The sequence below is a fragment of the Schistocerca americana genome, chromosome X (genome assembly GCF_021461395.2).
Source record: "Schistocerca americana isolate TAMUIC-IGC-003095 chromosome X, iqSchAmer2.1, whole genome shotgun sequence".
In the NCBI taxonomy this organism is placed as follows: Eukaryota; Metazoa; Arthropoda; class Insecta; order Orthoptera; family Acrididae; genus Schistocerca; species Schistocerca americana.
Window position 1 is genome coordinate 903,055,627 of NC_060130.1, and position 20,108 is coordinate 903,075,734.

A 20,108-nucleotide genomic window follows, 5' to 3' on the forward strand; every position below is an offset into this window, starting at 1 on the left:
TACATAGAAAGAAAGATCCTTTATCATTTGGCTACAATATAGCAGGTCAGCAACCGGAAGCAGTTAATTTCATAAATTATCTGGGAGTAGGCATTAGGAGTGATTTAAAATGGAGTGATCACATAAAATTAATCGTCGGTAAAGCAGATGCCAGATTGAGATTCATTGGAAGAATCTTAAGGAAATGCAGTCCAAAAACAAAGGAAGTAAGTTACAGTACACTTGTTCGCCCACTGCTTGAATACTGCTCACCGGTGTGGGATCCGTACCACATAGGGTTGATAGAAGAGATAGAGAAGATCAAATAGAGAGCAGCGCGCTTCGTTACAGGATCATTTAGTAATCGCGAAAGCGTTACGGAAATGATAGATTAACTCCAGTGGAAGACTCTGCAAGAGAGACGCTCAGTAGCTCGGTACGGGCTTTTGTTGAAGTTTCAAGAACATACCTTCACCGAGGAGTCAAGCAGTATATTGCTCCCTCCTACCTATATCTCGCGAAGAGACCATGAGAATAAAATCAGAGAGATTAGAGCCCACACAGAGGCATACCGACAATCCTTCTTTCCACGAACAATACGAGACTGGAATAGAAGGGAGAACCGATAGAGGTACTCAAGGTACCCGCCGCCACACACCGTCAGGTGGCTTGCGGAGTATGGATGTAGGTGTAGATGGCACTCCATATCCTCATCCAGTGATGCCTGTGTGCTGAGGATGACACGGCGGCCGGTCGGTACCGTTGGGCCTTCATGGCCTGTTCGGGCGGAGTTTATTTTACTTTAATTTCCGATAATGCGAGCCTTTTCTGCATCATTATTGTTTCACTGTAAGTCTGTTGAAAAACGTATGTACATAAGACCAGACACGTTGAGCTGTCTTAGGACAAGGGAAACGTGTCAGTAGTTTATGCAAATGTATATATTTTCTCATCTTATGCCTTGTGTAAGGAGATGGGTTGGTTGGTTGGGAAGTTGGGGGGAGGGGACCAAACAGCGAGGTCATCGGTTCCATCGGATTAGGGAAGGATGGGGAAGGAAGTCGGCCGTGCCCTTACAAAGGAACCATCCCGGCATTTGCCTGAAGCGATTTAGGGAAAACACGGAAAATCTAAATCAAGATGGCCAGACGCGGGTTTGAACGGTCGTCCTCCAGAATGCGAGTCCAGTGTGCTAACCACTGTGCCAAGTCGCTCGGTCTTATCTCAAGTATAAAGAATGTATTACTACAGAATTCTGCTGTAAATTACCATTCACTTCGAATATAAAAGTTATGCAAATTCCAGCAGTATCAAATAGTGTATAATTATGTGTACTTTGCATACAGAGTACGAGTATTTTAAAATATTCTTTCCAAAATGTTAGATATGTATGAAACTTCCTGACATACTTGAGATGGCCCCGGGCTTGAACCTGGAACCTCGCTTTTAGTGGTCAGTGCGCTTACTGAATGACTTTACTAGGCACGACTCACCAAACGCCCTCACAGCGAGGACTTCTCTCATACTTTCCACACTTCACAGTAGCTCTACTGCATATCTTCTTGAAGGAACGATATCGTGCAGTGCTACTCCCGACGTCCTATCCCAGAAAGAACGCAGGAAAGTTTTTGTGGTATTTGGAAAGTACGAGAAATGAAGCTGAGAGGGCGAGTTTGGGTCATGCCTGGACAGATGTCAGTAAAAGCCGGGTTCGTTTCCCGGTCCGGTACGTAGTTTTAATTTAAGAAAAGAATACAGATAATTTTAATGCCAAAAAATGGTTCAAATGGCTCTGAGCACTATGGGACTCAACTGCTGTGGTCATAAGTCCCCTAGAACTTAGAACTACTTAAACCTAACTAACCTAAGGACATCACACACATCCATGCCCGAGGCAGGATTCGAACCTGCGACCGTAGTGGTCGTGCGGTTCCAGACTGTAGCGCCTTTAACCGCTCGGCCACTCCGGCCGGCTTTTAATGCCAGGAAGCTCCAAAAGAGCACATTCACCGCTACAGAGTGAAAGTTCCATTATTTATGAAAGGTGTCTAGATACAATACACTTACATTTTTATGCACTACAAACTCTTACAAACGCTTAGTCATTGACAGATTAACAAAAGTAAAAATGATGGCAAATAATCTTCTCTTACCGTACTTGACAGATATCTTCATCCAGTACATCAATCCTGAAGTCACAGAATGTCCCAGCTCTGTCTTGATTTGGGTAGCTGGGATTCACGAAGTATGATACCACTTCACTTGTTACATTTCGACAACTCTTTTCCACTAAAACAGAAATTTCAGAGGCTATGATAACAATTTGGTCGTCGTAGTCTTTCCCGAGTGCCCAAAATACACTACGGGCCATTAAAATTGCTACAACACGAAGATGACGTGCTACAGACGCGAAATTTAACCGATAGGAAGAAGATGCTGTGACATGCAAATGATTAGCTTTTCAGAACATTCACACAAGGTTGGCGCCGGTGGCGACACCTACAACGTGCTGACATGAGGAAAGTTTCCAACCGTTTTCTCATACACAAACAGCAGTTGACCGCCGTTGCCTGGAGAAACGTTGTTGTGATGCCTCGTGTAAGGAGGAGAAATGCGTACCATCACGTTTCCGACTTTGATAAAGGTCTGATTGTAGCCTATCGCGATTGCGGTTTATCGTATCGCGACATTGCTGCTCGCGTTGGTCGAGATCCAATGACTGTTAGCAGAATATGGAATCGGTGGGTTCAGGAGTGTAATACGGAACGCCGTGCTGGATCTCAACGGCCTCGTATCACTAGCAGTCGAGATGACAGGCATCTTATCCGCATGGCTGTAACGGATAGTGCAGCCATGTCTCGATCCCTGAGTCAACAGATGGGGACGTTTGCAAGACAACAACCATCTGCACGAACAGTTCGACGACGTTTGCAGCAGCATGGACTATCAGCTCGGAGACCACGGCTGCGGTTACCCTTGACGCTGCATCACAGACAGGAGCTCCTGCGATGGTGTACTCAACGACGAACCTGGGTGCACGAATGACAAAACGTCATTTTATCGGATGAATCCAGGTTCTGTTTACAGCATCATGATGGTCGCATTTGTGTTTGGCACATCGCGGTGTACGCACATTGGAAGTGTGTATTCGTCATGGCCATACTGGCGTATCACCCGGCGTGATGGTATGGGGTGCCATTGGTTACACGCCTACACGCCTCGGTCAACTCTTGTTCGCACTGACGGCACTTTGAACAGTGGACGTTACATTTCAGATGTGTTACGACCCGTGGCTCTACCCTTCATTTGATTCCTGCGAAACCCTACATTTCAGCAGGATAATGCACGACCGCATGTTGCAGGTCCTGTACGGGCCTTTCTGGATACAGAAAATGTTCGACTGCTGCCCTGGCCAGCACATTCTCCATATCTCTCACCAATTGAAAACGTCTGGTCGATGGTGGCCGAGCAACTGGCTCTTCACAATACGCCAGTCACTACTCTTGATGAACTGTGGTATCGTGTTGAAGCTGCATGGGCAGCTGTACCTGTACGCGCCATCCAAGGTCTGTTCGACTCAATGCCCAGGCGTATGAAGGCCGTTATTACGGCCAGAGGTGGTTGTTCTCGGTACTGATTTCTCAGGATCTATGCACCAAAATTGCGTGAAAATGTAATCGCATGTCAGTTCTAGTATAATATATTTGTCCAATGAATACCTGTTTATCATCTGCATTTCTTCTTGGTGTAACAATTTTAATGGCCAGTAGTGTAGTTATTTAAAATAATTCCAGATAAAAATTTGTATAATGCCATTATGATCAATACAAAGTACTTGTAAAATGGGAGAGAAATGAATGTGTGAATTTTAAAATTTTGTTATTATAACAAAGTTTCACTCATTACTGTAAACACATTTAATCCATTTTTAAAGATATAGAGAACTCTGATGAGTAGCCTTTGTTATGCAAGATATACGAATCAATCAAAATTTGTTGTGTCTACACAAAAATTCGTGCTATAATGGTTCAAATGGCTCTGAGCACTATGGGACTTAACATCTGAGGTCATCAGTCCCCTAGAACTTAGAACTACTTAAAGCTAACTAACCTAAGGACATCACACACATCCATGCCCGAGGCAAGATTCGAACTTGCCACCGTAGCTTCGTGCTATAGTTATGTGTTCTGCACGGTATTCTGTTAAATTCTGAACGTTGGCATTTTAGGTTGTTGTGTCGTCAGACGAGAGTAATGTTGAAAATTGTAGGGACTCAGCAACGAGTCACATTTTGCACTGGGAAAACGTGGGAGATATTCGTGAGTTTGGAAGGTAATACAGACAAGCCCTATTCTACAGAGCTTTATCTCACAGTTATCGTCGCCGCAAATTATCTGACACAAATGATAGGAAATCTCTTAGCTACATCTTAGTGGAGGTTGAAGGCAGCGTTCACGGTAGATGCGAATGCCTAGCCCTCAAGTTCGCACCGTGCAGCTGTTAATACGCATAAGATAACCGTCTTGATGGAACGCCTTATGTATGCGAACAAACGTGAATGGGCTGCTCCACAATTGGCAGTGCGAGCCAATGTTTGCAGCCCTGTAGACTAGCCCTGTAGATTCGTATCGAGGAACACAAAAACTGACTGCTAAATGAAGATTCTGACTGCAGACGTGATGGCTCTGCTAGCAAGTAATCCGCTCGCAAAGATCTCAGGATCCGAGATTTAGGACTTACAAGGGAACCTCCCCATCGCACCCCCCTCAGATTTAGTTATAAGTTGGCACAGTGGATATGCCTTGAAAAACTTAACACATTCAATCGAGAAAATAGGAAGAAGTTGTGTGGAACTATGAAAAAAATAAGCAAAATATACAAACTGAGTAGTCCACGCGCAAGATAGGCAACATCAATGAGAGTCTAAGCTCGAGAGCGCCGTGGTCCCGTGGTTAACGTGAGCAGCTGCGGAACGAGAGGTCCTTGGATCAAGTCCTCCCTCAACTTTTTTTTTTCAGACAATTATTATCTGTCGTCCGTCCGTCCGTCCGATGCGAGGTAACTGCACCGTAGTGTGGGGACGCTACACTTAAACAAACAACGAAACACACGACGTCAGTCGACTACAGCGCACGGAAGAGAGAGTATTCCTGCTAACGAGGCTCCCTGGCTGGCAGTTGACTGTTCGCTACTTTGGACGAGAGTCCATTAAATACGTGAGATGTATTACGTGGGCAATATGAATCCAGCAAATATAGCTCGCGACTTCAATAACAAGGTCAATGAATATTTTCCGAACCGTAAGGAATCGGAAAGTTCCTTAAGGGATCGAACGTATAGAATATATCAGAAGTGTTTTCCTGTGGAGGAATCGGTTGACCTATGACCTTGCGATCAAATGTTTTCGGTTCACATTGGAGAGGCACGCCCTTTCGTCTACTAATCGCACGGTTTTGCGGTGCGGTTGCAAAACACAGACACTACACTTATTACAGTGAACAGAGACGTCAATGAACGAACGGACAGATCATAACTATGGGAAAATAAGGACGTAAACTTTTCACTCGAGGGAAGACTTAAACCAAGAACCTCTCGTTCCGTAGCTGCTCACTCTAACCACGTGACCACGGCGCTCGTGAGCTCACACATTGCTTGATGTTGCCTATCTTGCGCATGGACTACTCAGTTTGTATATTTTGCTTATTTTTTTTCATAGTTCCACACAACTTCTTCCTGTTTTCTCGATTGATCTGTGTTCAATTTTTCAAGGCCTATCCACTGTGCCAACTTATAACTAAATCTGAGGGGCGTGCGATGGGGAGATTCCCTTGCCAGGCCTGTCGATAGACTGCTGTGTGCCTAGCTCTACATATACCGGGTAGCCCTCCTAAGAGACATAAGACGCCTTTTCTCTGATGTTTCGGCCGATATTTGCAATTTACTTTTTGCAAAGTTTAGCCGGAGTTGACCAGACAAATACTGCTCATCATGTTTTTTCATGCGGCGCCCATTGTCGACGGAAAGCGTCGGTTTGTTTCCCGCTACACACAAACTGATTTGAAAAGTAGAATTTCACGTGCCCATTCTATAGAGCGGCCAAGAATTAATTTGGTGCGATATTTGTTTTATCGATATAATCAGTTCTCCAGCAGTGACCGAGCAGAGCTGCTGCATGGTGGCAACAGTCAGTGCGGACCAGGGCAGTAGTGTCGCTGATGGAGAACTGGTTCTCTTGATACATATCGATGAAACAAATATCTCACTAAACTGCATTGTGACCGCTCTATAGAATGGACACATAAAATTCCCTTTTTGAAATAATTTTTTCGCTAACGGGAAGAAAACCGACCCTCATCCCGGCGACACAGAGATGAAGCGCGTGATGAAAAGTATTTGTTTGGTCTGACTCCAGCTACACATTGAAAAAACGAAACTGCAGCTGCCAAAACAGCAGAGAAAATGTGCTTGATGACTCACAGAAGGAACACCCGGAGGAGGAGGAGATTAGTGTTTAACGTCCCGTCGACATCGAGGTCATTAGAGACGGAGCGCCGGCCGCGGTGGTCTAGCGGTTCTGGCGCTGCAGTCCGGAACCGCGGGACTGCTACGGTCGCAGGTTCGAATCCTGCCTCGAGCATGGGTGTGTGTGATGTCCTTAGGTTAGTTAGGTTTAAGTAGTTCTAAGTTCTAGGGGACTTATGACCTAAGATGTTGAGTCCCATAGTGCTCAGAGCCATTTTTTTAGAGACGGAGCGCAAGCTCGGGTGAGGGAAGGATGGGGAAGGAAATCGGCCGTGCCCTTTCAAGGGAACCATCCCGGCATTTGCCTGAAGCGATTTAGGGAAATAACGGAAAACCAAAATCAGGATGGCCGGAGACGGGATTGAACCGTCGTCCTCCCGAATGCGAGTCCAGTGTGCTAACCACTGCGCTACCTCGCTCGGTGAACACCCGGTATACAGGTTAGTCAGAATGTCTAAAAGTCTAGCAAGAGTTTCTGTTGAGAAATAACTATTAAGAAAAAAAATTTGATACGCTGCGCCGATTCCGAGTTATTTAGCATTGAAGTTAGCCACTCAGGCTGGCCAAATTCAAGCGACCCAACAGAGACGGTGTAGCCAAACGTGTACGTCGTTTGGTTTCCTATATGCGAACAAGAGAACGATACAATGATTGGGCACGGGATGGTAGAGAGGATCGAACCCGAGCCAAAGTCAGAGAAGTCTCGTGCGCTACCATCTACACCAGACCTGTTCAGGATGCGGCGGCTAGGTGAGGAATAGCGCTCCCGCTCTCTTGCCGCTTGGGGAGTAAGCGCTCGCAGTAAAATTGTGTGGTCAGACATTATGAAGAGCAGTGGAAAGGCAAAGAAGCGCAGCCTTCGAAGAGATAGCAGGTCAGCAACAGGAAGCACTTAATTCCATAAATTATCTGGGAGTACGCATTAGGAGTGATCTATAATGGAATGAGCATATAAAGTTGATCGGCCGTAAAGCAGATGCCAGACTGAGATTCATTGGAAGAGTCCTAAGGAAATGCAATCCGAAAACAAAGGAAGTAGGTTACAGCACGCGTATTCGCCCACTGCTTGAATACTGCTCAGCAGTGTTGGATCCGTACCAGATAGGTTTGATAGAAGAGATAGAGAAGATCCAACGGAGAGCAGCGCGCTACGTTACAGAATCATTTAGTAATTGCGAAAGCGTTACGGGGATGATAGATAAACTCCAGTGGAAGACTCTGCAGGAGAGACGCTCAGTAGCTCGGTACGGGCTTTTGTTGAAGTTTCGAGAACATACCTTCACCGAGGAGTCAAGCAGTATATTACTCCCTCCTACGTATATCTCGCGAAGAGACCATGAGAATAAAATCAGAGAGATTAGAGCCCACACAGAGGCATACCGACAATCCTTCTTTCCACGAACAATACGAGACTGGAATAGAAGGAAGAACCGATAGAGGTACTCAAGGTATCCTCCGCCACACACCGTCAGGTGGCTTGCGGAGTATGGATGTAGATGTAGATGTAGATGAATGTAATTACGTTCGGCGTAGCCTTAGACACGAACATACAGTGTTTTAAATGGATAGCAACCATTTATTTTTTTAGTTGATGAAAAGTGGCATGACATATGGTCAGTGCAGGGTGCTTTATGTTTATAGTATCTACATCTACATCCATACTCCGCAAGCCACCCGACGGTGTGTGGCGGAGGGTACCTTGAGTATCTCTATCGGTTTTCCCTTCTATTGCAGTCTCGTACTGTTCGTGGAAAGAAAGATTGTCGGTATGCCTCTGTGTGGGCTCTAATCGCTCTGATTTTATCCTCATGGTCTCTTCGCGAGAATTACGTAGGAGGGAGCAATATACTGCTTGACTCTTCGGTGAAGGTATGTTCTCGAAACTTCAACAAAAGCCCGTACCGAGCTACTGAGCGTCTGTCTTGCAGATTCCACTGGAGTCTGAGTGCCTCTCTTGCAGAGTCTTCCACTGGAGTTTATCTATCATCTCCATAACGCTTTCGCGATTACTAAATGATCCTGTAACGAAGCCCGCTGCCCTCCGTTGTATCTTCTCTATCTATTCTATCAACCCTATCTGGTACGGATCCCACACCGGTGAGCAGTATTCAAGCAGTTGGCAAACAAGTGTACTATAAACTTCCTGGCAGATTAAAACTGTGTGCCGGACCGCGACTCGAACTCGGGACCTTTGCCTTTCGCGGGCAAGTGCTCTACCAACTGAGCTACCCACTCGGGTAGCTCAGCTGTAGAGTGAAAATTTCATTCTAAGCGTACTATAACCTACTTCCTTTTTTTTTCGGACTGCCTTTCCTTAGGGATTCTTCCAATGAATCTCAGTCTGGCATCTGCTTTACCGACTATTAAATTTATATGGTCATTCCATTTTAAATCACTCCTAACGCCTACTCCCAGATAATTTATGAAATTAACTGCTTCCAGTTGCTGACCTACTATATTGTAGCTAAATGATAAAGGATCTTTATTTCTGTGTATTCGCAGCACATTACACTTGTCCGCATTGAGATTCAATTGCCATTCCCTGCACCATGCGTCAATTCGTTGCAGATCCTCCTGCATTTCAGTACAATTTTCCATTGTTACAACCTCTCGATATACTAAGGCATAATCCGCAAAAAGTCTCAGTGAACTTCCGATGTTATCCACAGGGTCATTTATATATATTGTGAATAGCAACGGTCCCATGACACTCCCCTGCGGCACACCCGAAATCACTCTCACTTCGGAAGACTTCTCTCCATTGAGAATGACATGCTGCGTTCTGTTATCTAGGAACTCTTCAATCCCATCACACAATTGGTCTGATAGTCCATATGCTCTTACTCTGCTCATTAAACAACTGTGGGAAACTGTATAAAACGCCTTGCGGAAGTCAAGAAACACGGCCTCTACCTGGAACTCGTGTCTATGGCCCTCTGAGTCTCGTGAACGAATAGCGGGAGCTGGGTTTCACACGACCGTCTTTTTCGAAACCCAAGCTGATTCCTACAGAGTATATTTCTAGTCTCCAGAAAAGTCATTATACTCGAACATAATACGTGTTCCAAAATTCTACAACTGATCGACGTTAGAGATACAGGTCTATAGTTCTGCACATCTGTTCGACGTCCCTTCTTGAAAACGGGGATGACCTGTGTCCTTTTCCAATCTTTTGGAACGCCACGCTCTTCTGGAGACCTACGGTACACCGCTGCATGAAGGGGGCAAGTTCCTTCGCGTACTCTGTGTAAAATCGAACTGGTATCCCATCAAGTCCATCGGCCTTTTCTCTTTTGAGCGATTTTAATTGTTTTTCTATCCCTCTGTCATCTATTTCGATATCTACCAATTTGTCATCTGTGCGAAAATCTAGAGAAGGAAGTACAGTGCAGTCTTCCTCTGTGAAACAGCTTTGGAAAAAGACATTTAGCATTTCGGCCTTTAGTCTGTCATCCTCTGTTTCAGTATCATTTTGGTCACAGAGTGTTCGACATTTTGATTTGATCCATCTACCGCTTTGACATAAGACCAAAATTTCTTGAGATTTTCTGCCAAGTCAGTACATAGAACTTTACTTTCGAATTCGTTGAACGCCTCTCGCATAGCCCTCCACACACTACATTTTGCTTCATGTAATTTTTGTTTGTCTGCAAGGCTTTGGCTATGTTTATGTTTGCTGTGAAGTTCCCTTTGCTTCCGTAGCAGTTTTCTAACTCGGTTGTTGTACCACGGTGGCTCTTTTCGATCTCTTACGATCTTGCTTGGCACATAGTCATCTAATGCATATTATACGACGGTTTTGAACTCTGTCCACTTATCCTCTACACAATCTGTACTTGAGATAAAACTTTTATGTTGAGCCGTCAAGTATTCTGAAACCTGCTTTTTGTCACTTTTGCTAAACAGAAAAATCTTCCTACCTTTTATAATATTTCTATTTACGGCTGAAATCACCGATGCTGTAACCGCTTTATGATCGCTGATTCCCTGCTCTGCGTTAACTGTTTCAAGTAGTTCGGGACTGTAGCACCTAGAACCGCTCGGCCACTACGGCCGGCGGTCTAATATGTTATCGCCACGAGTATGCGAGGGTGCCCTGACATGGTTAGTATGTGAACATAGAGAGAAAAGTCAAATAACAACTACATTACTATATCTTCCATACAGAAGATTATGGGCAACTGGAAGGCGAACAGCGAGAAGTGAAAGTACAAAAATTAAGAAAGCGCTAGCCGGCCGCGGTGGTCTAGCGGATCTAGGCGCTCAGTCCGGAACCGCGCGACTGCTACGGTCGCAGGTTCGAATCCTGCCTCGGGCATGGATGTGTGTAATGTCCTTAGGTTAGTTAGGTTTAAGTAGTTCTAAGTTCTAGGGAACTGATGACCACAGATGTTAAGTCCCATAGTGCTCAGAGCCATTTGAGCCATTTTAAGAAAGCGCTAGTAAGCGATGCGGCTGACCAAAACATTCCTCATAATGCGAGCGGAGAAATAAACATCTGAATAATCTTACTTCGAATTTCCCCTATGATTTTTATTTTGAGGAGGAACACCCAACAAATGAACCTGTAGTTCAAGCAACTTATATTGCCTTTCAGTTTGAAAAGCGTTGCACGGTTTCACTGATTTTCAGTTGATGCAGACATCATGGAAACTGAACTACAGTCAGAACTGTGACAGCTGGGTGATAAGTTTCATAATAATCTTAGCGTCGCAAACTTTCATTTCTTTAACATAATTTTCCACGATTAACCAGTCTGCAGGTGCAGCTATGCCGATGTTTCGATCTAAATACCTGTGCGAGCAACTTTTTAACGTATTGAAGGAAAGGAAATCTACCTACATAAGCTTACTCATAGAACTCTTCGAATCAGCAGTGCTCAGGAAGTGGTATTAGACATTAATGTATTAATGAATAGCAAAATAAGTGGTATTCATTGACATTTTAAGCCTTAGAAAATAAATTTTCCACGAAACGCCTTAATGAGCCAGCGTTTAGCAGGGCATCTCCGTAGAACAGTACATTCTCGTTGCTGAGCAATCTTCTTCCGATCCTTCCCTCCCCTGTCTTAACCTCGCCCCTCCTTTCGTCAACATATGCCGCCGTGAGTCAGCCGATTTCTCACTGCCCCGTGAGCGCGAGCCAGCTCGCACGGGTAGATCGATGAACAGGCCTGATCTATACTGTGGGAACAACTGACACTAATTGTATCTGACGGGCCACATTTGCGCGCACAACGGCCTGATTGGCTAACTTCAATTCTAATTAAAGCGGAAACGGCGCAACGTATCGAATTTTTTTCTGAACAGTTATTTTTCGGCGCAACATATTCTGCAACACCCTTACAAGTTTGAATGTTAGTGGCTACCCTGTGTAACACTATTCTAGTCTCTCACGAAACTCTTGGGCTCCTGGTAGGCTATTGTAGCACACGCAGGGTGGTCGGAGGCCCTACTAACGTATGCGGATTACTGTGACATCCAGGTGAAAGAATACTTGTAGTGGACTAAGGGGATTCAGGAAATAGATTCGAACCACGGTGCACGCGCTGTTTTTCCGCGCCCGTACCTTGCTACACGGTGATTGACTAGATAGACAAAAACCTTGGCGTTATAAACCCCACCGTCCCTCTAATTTTATTTCGGGTCAATCTACAGCTGCATGTATACTTCTGGTAGCACAACAATTTCTCCCTATCCCTGTTCCATTCGTGAATGGTGCGTGGGATAAACAACTGCTGATATATCTACATATGAGTTCAAATGCTGTGCGGCTGGTCCCGGCGGAGGTTCGAGTCCTCCCTCGGGCATGGGTGGGTGTGTTTGTCCTTAGGATAATTTAGGTTAAGTAGTGTGTAAGCTTAGGGACTGATGACCTTAGCAGTTAAGTCCCGTAAGATTTCACACACATATGAACATATGAACAGTAAACGATCTCGCGACGGAACATTGGATATTCTCTACTCTTCTACAAGGGGCGATCAAAAATTTTCGTCTGAGGGCGTTGCTGCAGCGCATATGCAAAGTAGCACAACTCCCATGCGGGTATATAAGCACCGACATGCAAGCAAGGGGTTACTGTGGCTTTTGTGTCTGAGTTACGTGTGGAAGCGCGAGCTATGGCGACGTTTTTATCCAATGCGGCCAAACAGGATCAACGTGCTGTTGTCTTTTCCTTGGCTGTCAAAGAACACACTGGTAAACATACGTCATAGAATGAAAACTGTGTATGGGGAAAGTTGTCTACCGAAAACCACCGTTGTGGAACGGTGGCCCATGTTCCGTGCTGGCCGCGATTCGATAGTGGCTAGCGTTGCTGCCTCTGAATATCGAGGTCCCGGGTTCGATTCCCGGCTGTGTTGGAGATTTTCTCCGCCAGAGGACTGGGTGTTTGTGTTGTCCTCATCATTCCATCGTCATTCGTGAAAGTGGCTAGATTGAACTGTGTACGGACTGGGAATTTGTACGGGCGCTGATGACGGCGCAGTTGAGCATCCCACAAACCAAACATCATTATCATCATCATCATCATTGACGCAAGACACCGTCCCTATATCACAAATATCATAACGCAAAAGTTACGCTAGCTCAAGTGGGAGATCCTTTAGCTCCCGCCCTATAATCCTAATCTCTCTCCACTTGATTTATCACGCCTTCGGTTCCTTGGAAAAGGCCTTGAAGGAACGACGATTTCTGTGGGACGAGGATGAGCTTCAGGCGGTTAGAGACTTCTCCTAGCGGCTAGAACAGTTGTTTGTTGAGCATCTCCGTAACGCTCTCTCGGTTAGTAAACGATCTCGTGACGGAACATAGGATATTCTCTACTCTTCTATAAGCCACGATCAAAAATTTTGCGTCTGATGGCGTTGCTGCAGCGTATATGCAGAGTAGCACAACTCCCATTCGGGTATATAAGCACCGATATGCAAGCAAGGGATTATTGTGGCTTTTGTGTCTTTCTGAGGTACGTGTGGTAAATGAGGAAGCGCGAACTATGGCGACGTTTTTATCCAATGCGGCTAAACAGGATTAACGTGCTGTTGTCTTTTCCTTGACTGCCAAAAAACACACTGGTAGACATACATCAATGAATGAAAACTGTGTATGGGGAAAGTTGTCTACCGAAAACCACCGTTGTGGGACGGTGCCCCACGTTCCGTGCTGGTCGCGATTCGATAGTGGCTAGCGTTTCTGCCTCTGAATCGTGGGGTCCCGGGTTCGATTCCTGGCCGTGTTGGAGATTGTTCTCTGCCAGAGGACTGGATGTTTGTGTTGTCCTCATCACTCCATCATCATTCGTGAAAGTGGCTAGATTGAACTGTGCACAGACTGGGAATTTGTACGGACGCTGATGACGGCGCAGTTCAAATGGCTCTGAGCACTATGCGACTCAACGTCTGAGGTCATCAGCCGCCTAGAGCTTAGAACTAATTAAACCTAACTAACCTAAGGACATCACACATATCCATGCCCGAGGCAGGATTCGAACCTGCGACCGTAGCAGTCGCGCGGTTCCAAACTGTAGCGCCTAGAACCGCACGGCCACGGCGCAGTTGAGCATCCCACAAACCAAACATCATCATCATCATCATCGACACAAGACGCCGTCCCTATATCACAAATACCATAACGCAAAAGTTACGCCAGCTCAAGTGGGAGATCCTTTAGCTCCCGCCCTGTAGTCCTAATCTCTCTCCATGTGATTATCACTCCTTCGGCCCCTCGGAAAAGGCCTTGAAGGAACGACGATTCCTGTGGGACGAAGATGAGCTGCAGGCGGTTACGGACTACTTCTCGCAGCATGACATGGTGTTTCACCATAGGGGCATCTTCACCTGGTGCGTCGGCGCGATGATTGCCTCAATGTTCACGGCGATTTTGCCTAACTGGCGTACCGATTCTAAACTGTACGGCTTTCAAACTGAAACTTTTTGATCGCATCTTATACTAACCCAATCTCATCAGTAACCAAGAATCGGTTTTACAACTGTTTTGCAAGTCACTTGTTTGATGAATGAATTATATTTCCTCAGTCTTCCGGTAAATCTCAGCCTGACATCTGCTTTTCTTAGAATTAGTTGTGTGTACTCATTCCAATTTAGGTAGCTCCAGACAGCTACTCCTAGGTAGTTTATGACGTTAATGTTTATAGTGATTTATCGGCAACAGCATTATAGAAAAAATTGATCTCTTCATCTATTTATGAGCGATATGTCTCGTTTGTTTGCTTTTAATTTCAACTGCAAGTCCCGGCACAACCATCGATCCTCCGTAGGTCTTCCTGCATTTCGCTGCAGTCCTATGACGTTGCAACCTTCCTGAACACAACAGCACTGTCTGCCAACAGCTTCATGAAGCTTCAGGCTAGGGTTGTAAAGCTACCGTCGGCTACTGTAGACTTTCAGGAGTAAGCGAGACTATCGTAGTTTTCCTAATAGCCTTGGTCAGTTACGACCGTAACCGCGTTAATCTCATTTCAATCACTGTGTCTGCATATGCGATTAGTGTCTTAGCATTTTCGCCTAGAACCAGAAGTGATGAATCGTTCATTGACTGAGTGAAGATATATAAAAGGCTGCGTAACATACAGAACATCTCTGCTCTACTTAATCAGCCTCCTATCTGTTATTTAAAATTAAACAGTATTTATAACAAAATTGAAACTGTCAATGTTTAATTCAGGTTTTATACAAAAATTGTTGATTTGTAGCGTGAAACAGAGAATGTAGAAAAAATAAACAAAATGCAATACAGATGTATCGTGTGGCGCTATAAATCGCAATTTCATCAAAAAACAGTAAAATTAAAAAACCACAAAAAAGCATATCAAACAGCGCAATAGCTCTTCCTTGAGCTTGTAAAAAAACAGGTTTCTGTTTCAAGAACGGGATTTTCACTCTGCCCGTCCTCACAGCTTTACTTCCGCCAGTACCTCGTCTCCTACCTTCCAAACTTTACAGAAGCTGAAGTCGTGCTTGGGTAGCTTAGTTGGTAGAGCCCTTTCCCGCGAAAGGCAAAGGTCCCGACTTCGAGTCTCGGTCCGGCACCCAGTTTTAATCTGCCAGGAAGTTTCAGGTTTCTGTTATTTATAAACAACTTTCGCACTTACGAATAACAACAGGAAACTCTTGCCTTTGATCATGATGAAGAAAGTTCCGTTGAGTACAAACAACAACAATAATTATATAGATTTATTACGTTTGTGCATAAAAACTCTGCATGCATCAAAAGTAACTGCTTTGGTTACATAAAACCGCAGAAGTTATACGATCAAATAATTTTTATGAGTTCAATATGCAGTTTATACTTATACGGATATAAAATACGCAATGGACTAACACTGAGTGATGTTTAATTCTGATTATGTGGAATACAAACAAAATACAAAAAGAAGTCGTCAACTCCCAGTTTCTCTCAATACATATATTTATGTTTCTTCCCCTACCAATGCTACCAATACAACCGATAATTCTACCATTTACTACATCATTTATGTGCTGTACCAAAACTACCGAACCATAGTTTTGGTAGAGCGCAGACCTATTTCAGACGTTACCCACTAAATGATTTATTTACACTGTAAGTAATATCTGCCTAATAACAGTCCCTTGGGGTAATCTTCAAATTACCGTTACATGTGTTGATTTCGTCATGTTAAGAACAACGCATTGTGTTCAGCCTGCTAGGAAGTCCTACATGCAGCCACATTCATTCGTGTCTATACCAAAATGGTAGGAATTTTGCTTTTGTTTTCTATACCCACCAACAGCCTTGCCGCAGTGCTAATACTGGTTGCTGTCAGATCAATGAAGTTGAGCACTGTAGGGCTTGGTTGGATAGGTGACCGTCCGAGACTGCCGAGAGCTGTTGGCAAAGCTGGTGCACTCACCTCTTGTGAGGCCAGTGGAGGAGTCACTTAACTGAAAACTAACGGCTCCAGTGACGAAAGCTGACAACGACCGGGAGAGCGGTGTGCTGACCACACGCCCCCGCATACTCGCATCCTGTGATGCCTATCGTCTGAAGATGACACGGCAGTCGGTCGGTACCTCTGGGCCTTTCGATGTCTATTCGGATGGAGTTTTATATACCTACAACGCAGTCCGTTTGGTGCATTTACCAAAAATTTACACCAGAATAGCTGTACCACAACAAACCTAACACTAGACGTGAAGCACTAGGATTTATTCTGTGGCTGTACAACAGCAAAGCTGCTTTGTATAGGCATTAATGTTACAATACTCCTGAACGTTTTCGAAGCTGGCGTGCAACTGAGTACTTCCTATATAGTGCGTGGGTCCGTCGCATCCTAGTTCTCTATCCGAATTGGATTCCGGAAACAGCGATCGTGTGAGACCCAACTCGCTTTATTTGTTCATTAGACCCATAAAATATTAGATACAGGCTCCCAGGTAGATGCTATTTTCCTTGACTACCGGAAGGCGTTCGATACAGTTCCGCACTGTCGCCTGATAAACAAAGTAAGAGCCTACGGAATATCAGACCAGCTGTGTGGCTGGATTGAAGAGTTTTTAGCAAACAGAACACAGCATGTTGTTCTCAATGGAGAGACGGCTACAGTCGTTAAAGTAACCTCTGGCGTGCCACAGGGCAGTGTTACGGGACCATTGCTTTTCACAATATATATAAATGACCTAGTAGATAGTGTCGGAAGTTCCATGCGGCTTTTCACGGATGATGCTGTAGTATACAGAGAAGTTGCAGCATTAGAAAATTGCAGCGAAATGCAGGAAGATCTGCAGCGGATAGGCACTTGGTGCAGGGAGTGGCAACTGACCCTTAACATAGACAAATGTAATGTATTGCGAATACATAGAAAGAAGGATCCTTTATTGTATGATTATATGATAGCGGAACAAACACTGGTAGCAGTTACTTCTGTAAAATATCTGGGAGTATGCGTGCGGAACGATTTGAAGTGGAATGATCATATAAAATTAATTGTTGGTAAGGCGGGTGCCAGGTTGAGATTCATTGGGAGGGTCCTTAGAAAATGTAGTCCATCAACAAAGGAGGTGGCTTACAAAACACTCGTTCGACCTATACTTGAGTACTGCTCATCAGTGTGGGATCCGTACCAAGTCGGGTTGACAGAGGAGATAGAGAAGATCAAAAGAAGAGCGGCGCGTTTCGTCACAGGGTTATTTGGTAAGCGTGATAGCGTTACGGAGATGTTTAGCAAACTCAAGTGGCAGACTCTGCAAGAGAGGCGCTCTGCATCGCGGTGTAGCTTGCTGTCCAGGTTTCGAGAGGGTGCGTTTCTGGATGAAATATCGAATATATTGCTGCTCCCTACTTATACATCCCGAGGAGATCACGAATGTAAAATTAGAGAGATTCGAGCGCGCACGGAGGCTTTCCGGCAGTCGTTCTTCCCGCGAACCATACGCGACTGGAACAGGAAAGGGAGGTAATGACCGTGGCACGTAAAGTGCCCTCCGCCACACACCGTTGGGTGGCTTGCGGAGTATAAATGTAGAAGTAGATGTAGAAGACCACGGGCAAACATCTGTGTCCGATGACGGCGTGACATAATAGTACCCGTTCCTCTCCACCGGCGGTACATATTCCACCTTTGCAAATGGACAATGTGCTGTGTGACAGTCTACCTACATAATTGGTTCCCAGTCTGCGGATAATTAAGTAAAAGTTTCTGAGGGGTAAAAACAAAATGGATTCCATGAAGCGTTAGCGAACATACTAAATTAATTTGCTAAAAGTAATCTTTATTATCAAAATTTTTGTAGACTCTATAACACATCGTCGTCATCACCATTCTCATCAGACATTTGATAAAAGTCTACTCTAGATATTTCCATGCATATTTTGTCATGTCGTCTACTCGCTCCTAACTACCATAAATTTGTCTTCCCAGTATTTTCTTATTCCATGGAATAGAGACAAGAATTTCCTTTCGTCATCTGGTTAATGTATAAGCCACTTCAACGTTTTTTTAGTCACTATCATAGTTTTGTGCCACTCGAATACATTTTTGAATCTTTTAATTTGCCTTCCTGTCTCTCCCAGTAATGTTCAGCAGTAGTGTTCTCCATTAGTCGATGAGCTACTCTCAAATTTTTTATGGTCTTTGTGTATAAAGGTCGTCTCACTTTCATGAGTCAAAACTGTTAATACGAACTGCTTGGTAACGGTAAGTTTCACACACAATAAAAGCTTAATTTTAAAAATGTATTTATTTTACCAACAGCACTGAAGGTCAGCTTTGCTCGTCTACTGAATGCTTGTGCTGTCCATCCAGTTATCACTTTCCATCAGTAAAAACTTCGAAAAGTAACTATTTCTTTCACATTTGGAAAACTGGTCTGGGTTGCAAGACCAGTTTCAGTGGATGAAGGAATTTTCAGTTACTGAAATCTGAGCCAAAGTACAATTTCAAAAAATGGCTCTGAGCACTATGGGACTCAACTGCTGAGGTCATTAGTCCCCTAGAACTTAGAACTAGTTAAACCTAACTAACCTAAGGACATCACACACATCCATGCCCGAGGCAGGATTCGAACCTGCGACCGTAGCGGTCTCGCGGTTCCAGACTGCAGCGCCAGAACCGCGCGGCCACTTCGGCCGGCAAGTACAATTTCTTGGACCTCACAATGGTAACGCACTCTAAACAGATTTTCATACAACACAGGTAGCATTGCCTTAGCGATCGGTTTGTCGTTCGTTAGTAGCAGTTTTAATTTGAAGGACTGTTAAGAATATCGATGTCATTCGGCATGTCCCACAGATGTGAAAATAGGCTTCCGACTAGAGTGACAATGAAAAGTGAAGAACTGAATGACTTAGTACATGACTTCCGATGTGCAGTGCTTAAAACCAAAACAAAAATGAGGAGGAATTTTTAGGAATAAGAAGAACGAAACCATTGACTAATTACTCTGAAGAGCCAAAGAAACTGGTACACCTGCCTAATATCGTGTAGGGCCACCGCGAGCACGCAGAAGTGCCGCAACACGACGTGGTATGCATTCGACTAATGTCTGAAGTAGTGCTCCAGGGATCTGACCCCAAGAGTCCTGCAGGGGTGTCCATAAATCCGTACAAGTACGAGGGGGTGAAGATCTCTTCTCAACAGCACGTTGCAAGGCATCCCAGATATGCTCAATAATGTGACTTTTCAATCATCTTCATGTCTGGCGAGTTTGGGGGAAGAGTGTTCATGGTGCCACTCCGTAGAAATTCTGCACGTGTGGGGCGTCGCATTGTCCTGCTGGTATTGTGCAAGTCCGTCAGAATACACAATGGACATGAATAGATGCAGGTGATGAGACAGGATGCTTACGTACGAGTCACTTGTCGGAGTCGTATCTAGACGTATCAGGGATCCTATATCACTCCAACGGCACACGGCCCACACTATTACAGAGCCTTCACCAGCCTGAACAGTCCCCTGCTGACATGCAGGGGCCATGAATTCATGAGGTTGACTCCATACCCGTACACGTCCACCCGCTCGATACAATTTGAAACGGGACTCGTCCAACCAGGCAACATGTTTGCAGTCATCAACAGTCTAATGTCGATGTTGACGGGCCCAGGTGAGGCGTAACGCTTTGTGTCGTACAGTCA

The 20,108-nt window shown here is 44.8% G+C and overlaps 1 protein-coding gene across 2 annotated transcripts in view; it reads right to left on the reverse strand.

Annotated features, from left to right (window-relative positions):
- LOC124555782 overlaps nucleotides 1–20,108 on the reverse strand; it is a 366,970-nt gene that overhangs the window by 118,355 nt on the left and 228,507 nt on the right. For both annotated transcript variants that reach the window (XM_047129836.1, XM_047129835.1), the window contains exon 3: nucleotides 2,133–2,268. In XM_047129836.1, the coding sequence (XP_046985792.1) occupies nucleotides 2,133–2,268 (136 nt within the window). The remainder of the gene's footprint in view (nucleotides 1–2,132; nucleotides 2,269–20,108) is intronic.